The sequence below is a fragment of the Lichenostomus cassidix genome, chromosome 8 (genome assembly GCF_008360975.1).
Source record: "Lichenostomus cassidix isolate B80296 chromosome 8, HeHo_3.0, whole genome shotgun sequence".
NCBI lineage: Eukaryota > Metazoa > Chordata > Aves > Passeriformes > Meliphagidae > Lichenostomus > Lichenostomus cassidix.
In genome coordinates, this window is record NC_139489.1 from 10,672,757 (window position 1) to 10,688,872 (window position 16,116).

At 57.1% G+C, this 16,116-nt stretch overlaps 1 protein-coding gene across 2 annotated transcripts; it reads right to left on the minus strand.

Moving 5' to 3' along the window:
- Positions 1-118: 118 nt before the first annotated feature.
- On the minus strand, positions 119-13,530 carry TIE1 (tyrosine kinase with immunoglobulin like and EGF like domains 1). Of its 2 annotated transcripts, none has more exons than XM_085067835.1 (23): positions 12,933-13,530; positions 12,183-12,470; positions 9,310-9,420; positions 9,066-9,221; positions 8,838-8,969; positions 8,426-8,566; positions 8,084-8,212; positions 7,585-7,730; positions 7,295-7,439; positions 6,883-7,041; positions 6,572-6,709; positions 6,176-6,466; positions 4,844-5,134; positions 4,018-4,331; positions 3,706-3,916; positions 3,442-3,552; positions 3,142-3,332; positions 2,909-3,022; positions 2,676-2,746; positions 2,387-2,427; positions 2,171-2,267; positions 1,815-1,914; positions 119-1,582 (listed from the first exon to the last, which is right to left on the minus strand). In XM_085067835.1, the coding sequence occupies exons 1-23, from the start codon at positions 12,976-12,978 to the stop codon at positions 1,511-1,513; spliced, it is 3,495 nt and encodes a 1,164-aa protein (XP_084923961.1). In that variant the 5' UTR covers positions 12,979-13,530; the 3' UTR covers positions 119-1,510. The 2 variants fall into 2 exon arrangements, with proteins under 2 accessions (XP_084923961.1, XP_084923962.1); XM_085067836.1 differs by having other exon boundaries at positions 4,138-4,331; positions 12,933-13,529.
- Between the last annotated feature and the right edge of the window lie 2,586 nt (positions 13,531-16,116).

Genomic DNA, 16,116 nt, shown 5'->3' on the forward strand with positions numbered 1-16,116 from the left:
ATGTCAGGCTGTTTGCAAGGGCCAGTCCCCATCACTGGTTCACTGGGGACCTCAGAGTTGGGGCAGAGAGGCTGCTCATGAAGCTGCAGTTGACACCAAAGAGCACTGGAGGCCAGAATGGAAAATCAGAATGGTATTGACAGGGTTCAAAGACTGACTGGGGATAAAAGACTCTTGCCCAGAAGGACAATACAAATGCCTGGCTCTGCAGGAGCCACTCTTGCTTCCTGTGGTATTGCAGAAGATGCACAGACAGGCAGCTGGATGACATGTCCAGGGCTGAGCAATCTGAAGCCAGCAGAGATGAAGACCAGTGTCAGGGTAACAAACAGCAGCAGTGCAGATGAAGAACCAAAGCCTGGAATAGGAGCTCCTGCAGGAGGGTCAGTGCAGAGCCCAGGTGACCCTTGAGGGATGGGCACGTGAGGATCAGCCTGGCAGCACACGTTCAAACAGGCTGGTCAAATGCAGAGGTCACTTTGCCAGATGGGGGGAGTTACCTGATGGCTTGGCACAGTGCTGGGAGGTGCCAGCTGGCCAGGGTGGGAAGGGTGTAGAGTTGCACAGCTCCACAGGACCCAACTGGAGGAGCAGGGCCATCTCTATGAAGAGCAGCCAACTGAGGGGAAGCTGCAGGAACAATTTTCAAACATGCAAGAGGCAGCTGCGCAAAAGAAGGACATAGTCTGTTCTCCATATCCCTTTGGGGACAGGACCAAGTCTTAAATTGTGTATAGGGGAAGAGGTCCCAGTTGGATCCTAAGAACACCCATCTCCATGGCATGATGAGACCTGGGACTTATCTGGGGATGCTGGAACATTCCTGGGGATCATCAGAGGACCCCAGGATTCCGAGGACTGTCCACCACAGCAACAGATTGCTGGGTCCCCACATCCTGTTCCCCAGTGCTGTCAGCAGGGCAGAGCTTGTTCCCCACCAGCACTCCTCTGGATCCGGCTGCTGCGTGATCTTTATTGTCCATAAGGCAGAGCTGATACCTCGGAATGGCCACTGCAGAGCTGGAGGCTGTATACAGCCAACACTGTCCCTTTGCACCTGCCAGGGTGGCCCCATTCCCTGCTGGTAGCACTGCTCACAGCCCCCTGGCACCACTTCAGGCCCAGAGCACGCTGAGAGCTGCAGGGCAGGCAGCTGCTGTGTTGCTGCTTCTTCCTCTCACCCCAAACCTTGAGCATTTTTGTCCATGGGCTTAGACAGCACCCTGGTCCCTGAGGGAGGTCCTCTCCTCCCTGCTGTGCTGCAAGCACCCTGCTGCTGCTTGTCCTTGGGGGGCATCCCAGCATGTCCCTCAGCAGTGTGGTGCTGTTGGTGGCTGGCACCATGCCAGAGAGGGGATGGCACAGTCCCGCTGCGGGAAAGGCACTCTTGGGAAGGGGCACTGGCATTTGCTGCTTGGCCCTGGAGCGAGACAAGCAGCCCCTTGTCCCCACAGCACTGTTCCAGCAGGCTGGGGCCAGCGTTGCCCCTCTGAGCGGTGCCAGCGCAGCTTCACGCCTCCTCAGCAGTGGCATCAATCCCTGCGTAGGTGAAGTTCTCAAATAGTGCCATGTTCACGTAGGCCTGTGGGGGAATCCCAGTTAGGAGCCAGTTTTGAGCGTGTCCAAATCTCCCTCCCATCCCCACTAGCATGCTCATGGGCACTGTGCTCTTTTGTCTCCCCACACCCAAAAAGTGGTGTTACCCCCACGCATGGTTCTGCTGCTGGCTGTCCCCTCCTCAAGCCCAAAGGATGCTCCAGCCTTTGGAGAAGCCTCGTGCAGGGCATTCCTCCCACCGAGCCACTACCACTCACCTTCCTGGCCTCCAGCATGCGGATGAGCTGCATGGAGATCTGGGCGAAGGGCGGGCGCTCGTAGGGGCGATCGCGCCAGCACTGCCGCATCAGCTCGTACCTGGGGGCGGAGAGTTGTGGGCGGCTCAGAGCGCCCAGGAGGAGAGGGGACAGAAAAGCTCTTCCTGGGAGGTGGGTGAAGCAGGTGGGAAACTAGAGCCCAGGAAGGGTGTTTGGGGTGGGGAACTCCAGCACATCCCTCAGCCACAATGCAGAGGGAACCAGGCAGAAGCTACTGAAAGCTGGTGTGAGCCCTGTGGGGCAGTGGGGTCAGGGGGATGTGGGTGCCACCAACAGCCGAGGCTCTGTCCACTTACACCTCGTCATCGCAGTTGCGCGGCTTCTCCATGCGGTATCCCTGGGGCAGCTTCTCGTAGAGCTCGGCACACGTCATCCCACAGTACGGTGTGCCCCCTAAAGCCAGAGACACAGGGGCTGAGGAGGTGACAGTCCCCAGAGTGTGCCCTCCGAGGCCCCAGGATAACCAGACCTAAGGGACCAGAGTGAAGGTGGGGGACAGAGAAGAGCCTTACCCAAGCTGACGATCTCCCAGAGCAGGACACCAAATGACCACCTGAAAGGGGAGGAGCCGAGGCTGTGACAGAGTGCCCTGCTGTGCCCCCACTGATGGGCACAGGGTGAAGCCCAGGGCGGGACAGGAAGCCAGAGCTTGGGCTGAGCCAGCAGCTCCCCAGGGAGATCAGCACCAGCTCCTGCCCTTGCAGCACTGAGTAATAGCATGGCTTCTCTGACTGTGCTGGAGAGGGGTGGAGGTGGCCACAGCCATACCCCAGCCCCAGCAGCCCTGCCTGCAGGACTTACACATCGCTCTTGGTGGTGTACACACTGTAGTTGAGGGACTCAATCGCCATCCAGCGAACCGGCAAACGGCCCTGGGGAGAGAGGGCCACCATCAGGGCTGGGGGGATGACTCCTGGGTGGAACACAGCTGTGATCCAGCTGGTCCTGCCATGGTGGGTCAGTCACACTGCTGGTGGGCATCCTGCCCATCACACTCGTGTAGGCCCCAAGGAGAGGTTTCACTCCTGCCTTACCATTGTCTTCTTCACATAGACCTCCTCCCCTCTGGAGAGGCCAAAGTCAGCAATTTTGGAGGCCAGGTTTTCTCCCACCAGAATGTTTCTTGCTGCCAGGTCCCTGTGAATGAACTGAAAGGGAAGAGCGGTTAGCAGGAGCCAAATGCTCCCTCCTGCTGGCTCCAAGGACCTCATGCCCTGGTGGGGAGGCCCCAGGGGAAGGGTGCTCTGAGGGGTTTGCTGGGATGTACCTGCTTCTCACTCAGGTACTGCATCCCCTTGGCCACGTCTGAAGCAAACTGGAGGAGCTGCTGGGATGTGAGGGTGGAGGCAGTGCCATGCTCCTTGGCAAAGGCTGGGTCTGTCTCCAAGACTCGGCTTTTGCGGAGGAAGTCGAGGAGGTTTCCATATGGAGCATACTCGATGGCGATGTACAGGTAGCCTGGGGGGCAGGAGGAGGTTGGGTTGCTGGGGCCCCCCCAACAAAAAGGAATACACAGCTGGACAGAGGCTATGGGGCTGGGGAGAGGAAAGAATAGGACAGCCCTCACCCTTGTTCTCACAGGCACCCAGCAAGTTGATGATGTTGGGGTGATGACCCAGTTTGCACAGCACCTCCAGCTCCCCGGCAAAGTCCCGATGGTCATTCTCTGAAGCAAACTCTGGAAGCAAAGAAAGGATGGACACCTCAGACCTACAACAAGGGCTTTCCATCTGTTTGTCTGTAAATGACTCCTGATGCTCCCCAGCACAAGTGTGGCCCAGGACACAGCTGCAGCCCTCAGCCCACCCTGCCTGTCTCCCCCAACACTCACCTTTCAGCATCTTGATGGCCGCGTTCATTTTCAGGCCGTCCTTTTTGATCATGGCCCTGATTACCTGCCCAAAGTTTCCCTCCCCAATCATGTCCTCAAACTTGATGTCTTCCCACTCCAGGATGGGGTAGCTGAGGGGCTCAGGCTGTGGCTTGGGCCGGCGTGTCAGGGTCAGCGTTCCCGAGTTGAACTGCAGGATGGTCTCTTCCCCCTGGCAGATGGGAGTGGGTGAGGTTAGAGGCACCGGGCACCTCTCTGCCCATGTGGCAATCCCAGCAGGACAGGAGTCGTGGGCAAGGGTGAGCTCCGCACCCTCTCCGCGTGGAAGTGAGGTCTGGCTGCATCCGGACTGGAGGCTATGGAACGTGACCTGGATCGGGCTGGGACGTGGGGAGCAGGGGACACGGTCCTGGTGGGGCAGGCGGCACTCACCGAGCCAGACTGGTACGTAAAGGTGCGGCGCCGGTGGAAAAAATTCTTCTTGATGAGGAAAAGCGCCAGGAGAGCAAAGAGGATGGTGAAGCAAGTGACGGACACAGAGCCAACAATGGCCAAGAGCAGCTGCTGGTCTGTTCCTGCCTGCTCAGTGCTCGTACTGCCCAGGCTGGGCGGCACGCTCAGCGCTCCTGCCAAAAGGAGGGATGGAGGGTTGTGGTCCATGGTCTAACCCTGCCTGGCCTGCACACGAGGCCAAGCACCATGACAGCAGCTCTCTCCCAGCACCCAGGCCCTCAGTGAAGATACCACAACCACATCCTGAGCTCCTGGCACCACAGGGGTGCAGAGGGGAGAGTGTCACAGCCTAGCTCCTGACACTGAACCCCTGCTTTCTGGACCTCCAACCAGCTTTGGGTCAAGCCATGATCTCCTCTCATGCCAGCTCTGCTCTGCTTCTCTAGCCCTTCAATTCATATTCCCTTCTGGCCAAGGCAGAGCTACTCTGTAGGTGCCATGCTGTCATCATGCCACCCCTTCCCCTTTAGGATTAAAGGGAACAGGTTTTCTTAAGACATAAAGCATTTTGCTCTTGGGCTTCTGCTTCAGAGCCACTCTCAGAGGTTACCACAAACATCCCAATAATTTTTGCTGACCCAGATTCTGAGCCAAAGCTGCAGCAGAGCTATGAGCCCCCTCTCACCGTCCCCCAGGGTCTTGGCTTTCACAGGCTGGCTCCATTCCCCTGGGACATGGGAGTTGGCACGGACACGGAACTGGTAGCTGGTGCTGGCGTTGAGGCCCCCAACGATCTTGGTGGTCTCGGCGCCGCTGTCCGTGTCGATCCACTGGGGTTCACTGGTGCCCCCCACCTGCTGCAGCTCCACGATGTACTTGGTGATGCCCCCGTTGGGGTACTCAGGCACCTGCCAGGACAGCCTGATGGCAGTGTCGGACACAGGCTCTGCCGAGAGCAACTGCGGGGAGGATGGCCCTGGGACAAGGAGGGGAGAGTGTCAGTCCCAGCATGGGGCTCAGTGCTGCTGTGAGGACTAGACCCTGTGGGTGGCAATGGCAACCAGGGCCAGGACAGCTTTGAGGGACCTCCAGGGACCCCTGGACCCTGCCTAGAGGAGGTGGAGCTGCTCTCCATGGGCCACAGTGAAGCTGGACTGTACCCCAAATATTCCTAGCCACAGAGACCATCTGAGGTCTAGATGCCTCTGCATTGACTAGCTCTTGAGACATTTAATTTCTTCATATTCTGTGAACTGTGAACTATACATTCTCCCTCATATACTGTGTTTCCACCACCTCCTCTGAGCCCTCTCCTGCCTGCTCATATCCCTAACCCCAAATCCCCAAATCATACAAAGTTCTTACAAGCAGAGAGCAGAGGAAACCTCTCATCCCTCAAGCCTGATGTCTATCAGTCCTCTCAATGTGTACCAGCTGGTGCCAAGCCTCCCAAAGGGCTTTGTGCATGCCTTTCCCCTTGGTTGCCAGAAAGCTTGGTCAAGCTGGTGCTCCACCTCCTCATGGTCTTCCACCTACTTCAGGGGCTGTGTGCATGGGTGTGTGTGCCCACAGGTGGGACTGCAGGGCTCCCCAGGCCCTAGTGACCACCCAGCAAAGTTACCTGGCAGCAGGGTTAAAGCAAACCAAAGGGAAATATTTTTTTCATGCACAGTAGAATGATATTGAGGAACTGGTCACTACAGGGTATTGTAAAGGCTACAAATGTAGACAGGTCCATCAGGGTTTGGGCAAGGGTGCAGAGGACCAATCTGTTTGTGAGCATCACTCGTGGTGGCCTGAATGTCACGTTCAGCTTAGGATGTTTCTCAGCTGCTTGGTGCTGGAGGCTGCAGGGTCTAGTGAGGAAAGGAGGACCCATTTTCCCCAAAAAGCTTTTCATATTCTATCAGAGATGGGATACAGGAGCAGCCGGACCTGGGGATGGTTGCTGTTACAATTATAACTGATTTGTCATTGTAATTCCCTGTTATAATTCCCTGTGTTCCGCTGGACCCACCTTTGCTGTTGATCATGATTTTATAGGGGTCAGAGGGTGGCCCCAGGCTGGTGCAGTGGTACACCAGCACCTCCAGCCTGTACTCCTTGTTAAACTCCAGATCTTTGAAGCGGACAGAGAGCACCGAGGTGGACGTGATGTTTTCCTCAGAGACCAACCGCCTTGCAGAGTCAAAGAGGTGGACAATGAACCCATGTGCTGGCTCGTGGTTACTTGGCAACTTCCAGCTGACATGAACCATGTTTTTCTCTTCTATGGACCAGCCTTCAATCACAGGCTTGACTGTGGGCTCTGCAAACAAAAATGCAGCAAAACCTCACAGTGCATCAGCTGTGGGACTTTGCAGTCTCTGTGCTGTGTAGGGTCAGGGTCAGGGTGAGGGAGATGGACGCTTACCAGGGCAGTCAGTCACCATGATGGCTTCGGGCCCCTTGCTGCCCTCCCCAGCAGCCCCTGGCCGGCTCAGCTGCACCTTGACGATGTAGGCGGTCACTGGGCGCAGGTTCATGAGGGTGATGTTCTCACTGTTGTCGACTGTTGGCCAAGAGGACATGTCAAAACCATGCCCATGATCCACAGTCTGCCCTGCCACCAGCACCCTCCTCAGCATCACTATGGGGAGCTTGTAATGGAGACATCTGCCCACCCCAGACCTCACCCTTCTCACACAAGGTCCTACCTGTGCCCCCAGCCCTGCAGATACATACCTACAATGGATGACCATGCTGAACTGTCATCCTTGGGCTTGTAGAAGAGCTTGATGGAGGTGATGGGTCCATCACCAGCGAAGCAGTCCACAGGCGACACCACGAGCTGGCGACTCTGCTTGGCCAAGAGCCGGGGGGGGCTCAGGGGCACTGGTGGCACTTGGGGGGAAGAAGGGAATGACACTGGTGAGACTGGGAACAACAAGGAGCAGAGCGTGGATACATCTGCCATCTCTTGGCTCCTTCCAGTTTTGTCAGGAAAGTCTTTTATAATCACCAAACCTGTTTGTGGGCACTGCAGCCCATGATGGGAGACACCCAGTCCAGTGCAGGCGTGGTACTGCCACACCATGCTGTCAGCCTGCCCCAGCGACCTTGGCTAGTCCTGCTCATGCCACCACACTTTCCTCACCTCGGATATTGACCTTGACTTTGCGGCTGTCCTGGCCCCCAGTTGTGGAGACGCGGCACTCCCAGAGCCCCGTGTCCGCCTTTGTCAGGTGCCGCACCTCGAACTCGCAGGTGATCTGCTTCGGCTCGATGATGGTTTTGATGAGCTGTGGCACAGAGGGTGCTGTCAGCTCCTCCACTCAGCCCCTGGCTCAGCCCCCCTCTCAGTCTGAAGCTGCACAGCAGCCCCAGGTGCTCTTGAGGGAGCTGGCAACATGGAGGTGGTGGTGGGGCAAGGGCACGGGGCAGTACCTTGAGCACAGTGCCATCAGCCTTGCGCAGCTCCACACTGTCACTGGTGGGCAGGGGGTTGCCAATGGCCACGCAGCTGATGATGGGCTCTGAGCCCACATTGAACTCCAGCTCTGAGGCCAGTTGGATGATCTGAGGGAACCGGTCTGGTACACAGAAATCAACATTAGGGTTGGCCCTGCTCCTTGGACCCAGATGCAGCCAGACTGTGGTGCCAAGGGAAAGGTGGTGGAAGCTGCTGTCCAGTCCTGATTCCCACCCCACATACTGGGCTCAGCAACACTCTCAGCACAGATAATGCTGGGATGTCAGACCAGATGTTGCCCTTGCCATGCCGTGGTTTCCACTGAATTGGAGGCTATTTCTGCAGGCAAGGGGTCCTGCTAACCAGCTGGTGAGATTGATAGCCAATGACCCTCCCAGTCACCAGTGAGGAATGAGCCAGACCCTCGCCTGGGGGAGGGGATGGAAACCCACCGCAGCCCCATGCCAACCTCACCTGACTTCTCACAGTGCTGCCCATGCCAGCCTGCGGGGCAGACACAGCCACTGAAACGGTTACAGCTACCCCCATTTTGGCAGGTGCACGCCAGGGCACAGTCAGGGCCGTAGAATCCTGGGGGACAGGCTGTGGGAAGAGGAGAGCTCGCTGCTACCACTGGCCATGGCACAGGACCACGGAGACAGAGATGGCAAGCAGCTGATGCAGGCAGCAATACTGCTCAACCTGTGCCGACCCTCAGACTGGGAGAGGTTTGCACAGGGGCTGCTGGAGAGCAACCAGGCCCTGAAGGAAGCCCAGGCTGGGTGGGAGAGCCAGAGAATTTCCCTGTCCCTGTACCTTGGTCACAGCGGGAGCCACTCCAGCCCGAGGCACAGGAGCAGCCGTAGGGGTCCAGCAGGCAGAAGCTCAGCCCTCGGCAGCCCTGGGCTCCCTGGCATGTCTCCTGGCAGTTGCGGCCAAACTGGCCTTCCCTGCAGGCTGGGAAAAGAAGCATGGTCGGCCCCCACTCACCATTCAACCATGCACTGCTTGTGCATGGCACAGAGCTGGCTCAGGTGCCACCACCTCAAGGAGACATGGGACCCCTGTGGGTGGTCCAGCCCTGGTCCAGAGACAGAGGGCACTGTGGGTGGGGAGATGCTGGGGATGAAAACAGCATTTCCAGACACCGTGCTCGGGTCTAGGGGTGCAACAGAGCCCCCACATGTGCCCTGGGCACAGCACCCAATGGTGGGCAGGTGGCACCCACCTCTCTCACAGCGGGTGCCCATGAACCCTGGAGGGCAGATGCATTCGCCAACGTGGTCATGGCAGATGCCACCGTTCAGACAGTCGGGACAGTCCTTCTCACAGGATGGTCCCCATTTCTTTGCAGGGCAGGCTGCAGAGAGAGCAGAGGGGGCCAGAGTGGAACCAGGCTGCAGGGCAGGGTATGGCTGGCTGTCCCCACTCTGCAGGCAGCCAGGGCCCTGCTCACCTCTCACGATGAGGCGGTAGAAGGCACTCCAGAGAGGGCTGTCACCCATAAACGTGGCACTGTAGACACCGTTTTCGCTGACACTGACATTGGGGAGTGTCAGGGTGACATGGTCATCCTGCACCTCGCCCCGGTCTGTGGTCTGGTAGTAGGTGCCTGCAAGGGGACAGAGGGTATCTGTGACCTCCCATGCTCCCAGGGCCAGCGCCAGGCACCAGCTGTGCCTGCTCTTGGGACTACTTGCCATTTCTTTTCCACATAACATCTGTCTCCTTCCTCTTGAGGATCCTGGCAGAGAAGGTGGCTGCCTCGGCAACATTCACAGACAGTGTGGCCTTCACTGGGAAGAGGTGGGCTGTAGGGGAGAAGGAGGAGGAACAGGTTGCACAGCAGTTGCCCCCGAGGGCACTCACACCCAAGGGCAGTGCTGACACCCTTAGAACAGCCACACCAAGACACACCCTGGCACAGCCCAGCACCCACCATGTTTCTGCTGGAATGTCATGACACATCTCCCTGTCTGCTCCATGCTGGACGTAGGACCCCCTAGGCCTCTGCAGGGACAGAGCTCCCTTCCTTGCCCCTTCATCCCCTTCAGGCAGACACCAAGGAATGGGATGTGGCACTCTGCCCTCTGACCAGCCCACCATCTGCTGGTGGCAGCAGTCTAGGGTGGTGACATGTGGGACAAGTGTGCGTGGTGCACCCTGGCTGCTGCCAGCTGGGGAGGTGTGGAGTGCTGCAGACAGGGACAGCAGGGCAGGTGAAGGGAATTAATTGTGCAGGAGGCTGCACTCCAGCCCCTAGGACCAACAGCTCAGTCATGGCTGTTTTCCCAATTCTCCAGGTGTTGGGGTGTGCAGCAGCAATGAACTGCCAGAGCATTCATGTGAGTCAGCCAGACCCCGGCCTGAGCACAGATTGGGCTATAAATACCTTAAGGCCTGGGAAACCAAGCCCTGGGCGTGCCAGGACAGACACAAAGGAGGACACAGGCGGCTGCTGGCTCTCGGAGCCTGGCAGCACTCCAGTTTGCACACACTAAAAGGAGCCACACCAGGCTGGAGCTAAAACACATCCAGCCCTGTGTCCTGCCCCTCTGAGGCCCAGGACCAGGAGGAAGCAGCACTCGCCGCAGACGCCCAGGGAAGGGCACCGCAGGTCACACTTTTCTGTAATTTCCCAGAATCTCCTCCCCACCTATCCCTCTAGTTGGGATCTTTCTTCCATGGACTTTGCAGTGCCTTGTAGAGGTTCACAGATATGGCCCTCATTCTGTCTCACTCCACCTCATTCTCTGGCTCCCTGAGGACCCTCAAACACAATGTTTTGCATTTGCACACACTGCTTTACTTGTCACTCCATCACTGCAGCCTTCCCAGAGTGCATCACACCCCTGTCTCTCTGTCACTCCATAGTGCATCCATCGTCTCCCCAGACAGCTTGGGGACAGCAGCCAGCACAGATGCTTGTTCAGCTCTTTGTACCCACAGCCAGTGACACAAGTCCATGCAGAGACCTTGTGCCACGCCAGTGGAAACTCCCTCATATGACAAGGATCACTCCTATTCCTGCTGTCCCTTCTTTTAGTCAGTATTTTCCCCTTGTAAAAATCTCTTCTGTCACCTCCTGGGTGCAAAGTTTCTCTCAAAGAACCTTTGAAAGGGAGTTTTCCCAGTTTTCTTCAGGAATCCAGGCAGACAGTGTCAACTTGATCTTCCACAGCATCCTCACTGCTGTCACCCCAGAGACTCTCCCACAGCAAATTCAGCTGCCTCTTTCTCAGGGACCATGTAACCACAAATTCTGCTCTTTATTACAGTTTGTGCTAATTTGCTGGGTTCTGACCTGGGTTTTCAGGCTTGTAACTCCCTACCCAGAAGCTTTTAGGAAAGTCTGGTGTCCCATAAGCAGTGGCACAGCCTTGCTCACTGCATGCCCAGCCTGGCGATGTTGTGCTTGTCCGTTCCACTATTTATCTCCTGTCTCCTGCTATCAACACTGGCATTTTAGACAGATCCTTCAGGAAGTTTTCCCAACTTTTCTGTTGTACACATAGATGCAAAGACGAAAGAAATTTGCTTTTCTGTAGTTGTTTTTCTGGGTGTCTTTCTGCTCTGGATAGTGTGAAAAATAGTTTACTCCCAGATTTAAACACTGAAATTGCTACTGAGGATGTCTTTGGTTTGCCTTACTTTGTTTTTTCGGCAACGCTTCCAAAATTTATCAAACTTCCTAAGTTCTTCTCCATGCATGACCTTTTGGGAGCTGCCAGCTTTCCTCTAACAGCATTCTCCACCCACTGTTTCATCGCCCTGGCCTGCTTTGCTGTGCTCTCAGGCTAAACAGGAGAAATGACATACACCAATCCCCCGCAGTGGGTTCTGTATCCAGCCCTCCTGCCCCCTGCAAACATGCAATTTTTTTTGCTTAAAATTTCCTTAATTTTTAAACACAAATCACAGAAAACTTCAGTCCTTACAGCTTTGCAAAGTCTCAAGCAGAAGGAATGGATGTTGGAGGGGCAGTGTGGGAGAGTGCTGCCCCAGGTTGTATCCCTGCTGCTGGTCAGCCCAGGGAGGCTCTTTCAATTTTTATGGCCCAAAATGGGAGAGGGAGATGAGCCCAGAATTGCTCTTGGCTACAGTGCAGCCTGGCAGTGCCTGTCAGCAAGCTCCACTGCCAGAGCTGCGATGTGCTGCTCTGGGAGGGTGTTTATCAAGCACTGGGGAGGCTGCCAAAGATCTGCCCCAGCAATACCTCCTCCCCTTGAGCCTGTGCTGGGGGCATGGGCTGGCACAGCTCTGAAGAGCTGCCCCCTGCTCTGGTTAATGATTTCCAGACCCCACAACCTCCTCCAAGGGCACTCAACTTCCTCTTGGACCTTGCCCTTCTCCCAGGCACCATTACCAGACAGCTCCTCCATGGGGCTTGGCCATGCTCCTCCAGCTGAACATTCCTTCCATCTCCCTTCCATCTCCACCCTACTGGTATGGGTGGAACCCAAACCTAGCCTGTGGGTCACCACTGTCCCCTCACCACCCCAGCCGGCGCTGGGATTGCAAAGCACAAGGTGGGCAGCTCCCCCATGCACCCCCTGCCCCAGGAGCCACTCACCATTGTGGCTGTTGTGCACATAGACCACCTGGGCCTGCTCGGTCGGGGTGCGCCCCAGGCAGTAGAGGATCCCCACCAGGTCGGCCTTGGAGAAGCCCCTGGCCTGGACTTGGTTGCTGCGGTTGCGGTAGTTTTGGAAGCCCATTTTGGGGTGTGTCATCACGATCTTGTTCTCCCGCTCGATCTGCAGGTAGCTCACATCACGCTCGCCCACGACGCAGGAGAGGAAGAAGTCGGAGTGGGACAGGCTCTGCACGTTGGCGATCAGGGTGATGTCCAGGATGGCCCCTGGGGTGGGGAAGCATGGGGGAGCATCACAGCTAGGCAACAGCACGGCCACACCAGCCCTGCCTCAGGGCCAGATCCTGTCACCCACATCTCCCCCTTTCCAGGACATTTTTGCCACCCCCAGCCCAGAAGGCACAGCCAGGGCACAGCAAGGTGTGTTGCAGACCCATTGGGATGACACAGTGGGCATTTCTGCTCTCTTTTTGGAGTCCCAACTAAATCAGCTCCCCAGCATGAGCCAAGCATGCATCAGAATGGGGGTCTTAGGGTGCCTCTCCTCCCATGTCAGGGAGAGGCAGCCAGGGGCCTCTGAGGGCTCCAAATGGCTGATCACAAAGGGATGTTTCCTCCCCCCCAACCCTGCTCCAATGGCGCCACTGAGCTTCCACAGCTGCCTTATCCCACCAAGCCACCCCGAGACACGGGCTGCTCACTTGGGGCAGAGGAAAAGGGGTGATTTACCTGCCAGATGTGGGAAGAGAAGTAGAAGATAAACCTGGAGTCCCATGTCACTGGAGCTTGTTCCGAATGTGGCAGAGGTCAGAAAATCCCCAGCATTTCCCGCTACGGGGGTCAGAGCTGGAGGCTGTGGCTGGCTAGAGGCTCCATGTGAGCAGCAGCTCAGGACCCCTGCTCTCTGCTTGTGTCCCCCATCTCTTCTCCATGCTGCTGCTTGACTTCCAAGGCAGCTGGGACCACCTCCTCTGGTGCATAGCCTGGACACGGACAGAGAGATGCCCCCGTTCCTGCTGGCTCAGTGGCCAGACAGCTGCTCAGGAGCAGAGTTTGCTGGCCAAGGGGCCACTGGGGTCCCCTGCCTGGTGGCAGCTCTCCCAGGGAAAGGCACCCGCCCACCCTTCCAGGGCTAGGGCTTCGTGCTCAGGGTTCCCTGAGCCATGCTGAGCCCCCAGCCCAGGCACGGGGTGTCCCGACCCTGCTTTTTGTCCAAGGTTCAGAGTGCCTCATGCCCCAGCCCGCCCGGGCGGCGGCATCCCCATCCCCTCGCTGCAGCCGGTGGCTAATGGCTGTGGGAAGGGCTCTCTGGAGCAGGGAAAGGAAAGGGGCCAAGGGGCCGTGGCTGGCGGCGGCGGCAGAGCCAAATCCTGTTTCCCATGCGGCGTTTCCTGCTCTCCACCCATTGTTTGGAGACGGCCCTGACTCCAGGAGCCGTGGGGAGCAGCCCAGCACAGGCTGTCCCCCGGGGAGCGGCGTGCGGCGAGGCTGAGGCCGTGCGCTCCTCGCGACACCTCGGCCTCCTGCTGCCACGAGCCGGGGTGCGAGGCAAGGCCCACCCAGCCCCGTGTGCTGCCAGGCCTCACTCATCCTGCTGTGGCCCATCATGGGGACAGTGTCCAGGAGCACAGGCAGGGCGGCAAAAGCTGCCCAGCCCACATGGGAGAGCATCCACTGCCTGGGGGAGAAAACCCTCTGTGTTGTGGTAAACGTGTCTGGGGGGAAGTGGAAGCAGGGAAAGCCTGGCTTTCCCTGAGCACTTTCCCATGCCCAGTGCTGGAATGGGCACGGCGCAGCATGGCCTTGCTACAGCTCAGCCCCAGAGGGTCTCACACCCTGCATTCCAGGGGGGATGTGCCAGCCACAACAGCCTTCAGACTCTTTGCCTGGCAAACAAAAGGCATTCCCTGAGAAATCACCATAAACTTCACACACCAAACATCACACTGCTTCACAAATCAAACTGTTCCCATGTGAAAGCCAGGGCTGCCAGGGAGTGAGTCGCATGTTTTGATGTGTCCTGAGCCTATGCTGTATCCGGCCAAAAATCTAAAGCACACATGGGGAGGAAAGGGAAATCCATTCATCGCTTCCGACTATTTACAGAGTGCTCTGGGGCCGCGCGGTGCCCATGGCATGCTGAGGGAGGGATGGCAGGGAGCAGGAGCTCCACAGTGCAGCCACCCACAGCAGGAGGGATGGAGAGGATCTTATAAAGGTGGACACCAGGTGCAGCTGCCCCCGTGTGCCTGGAAAATGAAGCTGCCTGCAGAGGCCAGTCAGGCTCAGAACTGTAATTGCTATTGTATTGCTTACATGAGCAACACATTCTGTGCTCCCCTGGCAGCTGTGGGGGAGCACATCACACAGAGTCTGAGTTACAGTGCACTCTGTGAAATGTCCTTTTCAGGAGGATCCGTTTGAGGATGGGATTATTTACACAGAATTTCTGCAGAATGGGAGCCATGTGGGGTCATTCTCTTCACCAGGCCATACCCCGGAGACCTCAGGGACCCATTGAGGAATCTGACCCAACCTGATTTGTCTGCTTGTGTTTTTTCTGGGAGCACCTGGATAAGAGCTGTGCTGTCTATCTGTGCAGATTCCTTTGGCTAGAGATAGGGTAGGAAACCTCTCTGGGGAGTTTTGTGGGGACACCCAGCCAGGATCCTACAGCTCCAGTTTAAGCTTATCTGTCTCCAGAGGAGGCACCAGAGATAGGTACAGCTGAGCACAGCCAAAGCAGCTCCCCACACTTGCTCTCCTGCAGCACAGAAAGCTCCAGCTGCTCAACCCACAGGGCACTCCAAGTACCTGAATATCTGCTGATTTCACAGACCTCAGCTTTTTTTGCTGAATCACAAGAGACTAAAAAAAACAAACAACAAAGACTGACAAAAATACTACTTTTTGTTATCATTTGCACGTTCCAATGCTCAGCACCACATGCCAGAAACCATAACGTACAGATACATTTCCTGATAGGAAATGCAAACGCCCAGCAACTCCACTGATGGTCTGGACTGCCTCAGCAACATTTTCTAGCCCCACTTCTCTGGATGCTTATTTTGTTTTACGTGCACAGCGGGTCCTGGGGAGGCCCTGCCAGGCTGGGCTAAAGGCCACTTCTGCCAGGCATAGAACATTCTGGAAGCGGGGTGGTCGAGCATCTGCAGCCTGCCTGGGCAGCTGGGAAGCAGAAGCTGCGTGGCTGTGTTGGCATCCAGCACATGCCCACAGGATGAAGGACAGGCTGGTGGGAAGCCCTTTCCCTGAGGAAAGGGTGGGACATGCGGCTGTGGAGGAGCCCTTTGGCAGCTGGGAGAAGAGGAGCCGCCCTGTCCCAGTTGCCGACAGCTCCAAAGTGCTCTTGCTGGCAGTCAGCTTCCTGTCGCTGAGCAGGCATGGGACCAGGGAACAGGGAGCAGGGAAGAGAGTTTGGGGCTCCCTCTTGCTGCAGAGGCAAAGGCAGGAGCAGGTGCAGCCAGCACTTTCCCTGCCTGGGCCGTGGCTCTGCCAGCCTTGCCCACTCACCTGCCCCATCATCTGCAGGCACAAGAGCAGGTCTCACCCAACCGTGCGCCAACAAACACCCACAAGATGCTGCTTTGAGATAACTTCTCAGACTTTCACTGACTCCACGGCAGGGCTGGCAGAGAGCACTGCTGATAAGTGGCAGGTCTGCGTGGGGGGTGCCAAAGGTGGTGGGGCACTTCTGTCCTCTGGGACCTTCACAGACAGGTGCTGCTCACTGAGCTGCTGCTGCTGGACCCACTGACCTGCCAGTTTGCTGCATGCTTTAAACACCTGTCGGCCGGAATACCAGCAAGACTTTTATTTTTCTGTAGGACACTTTCCTGCTGCCGCCGCCGCAGCTTCCCTGGCCAGGGCTGTCCGTGTGCCCCCGCCCCAG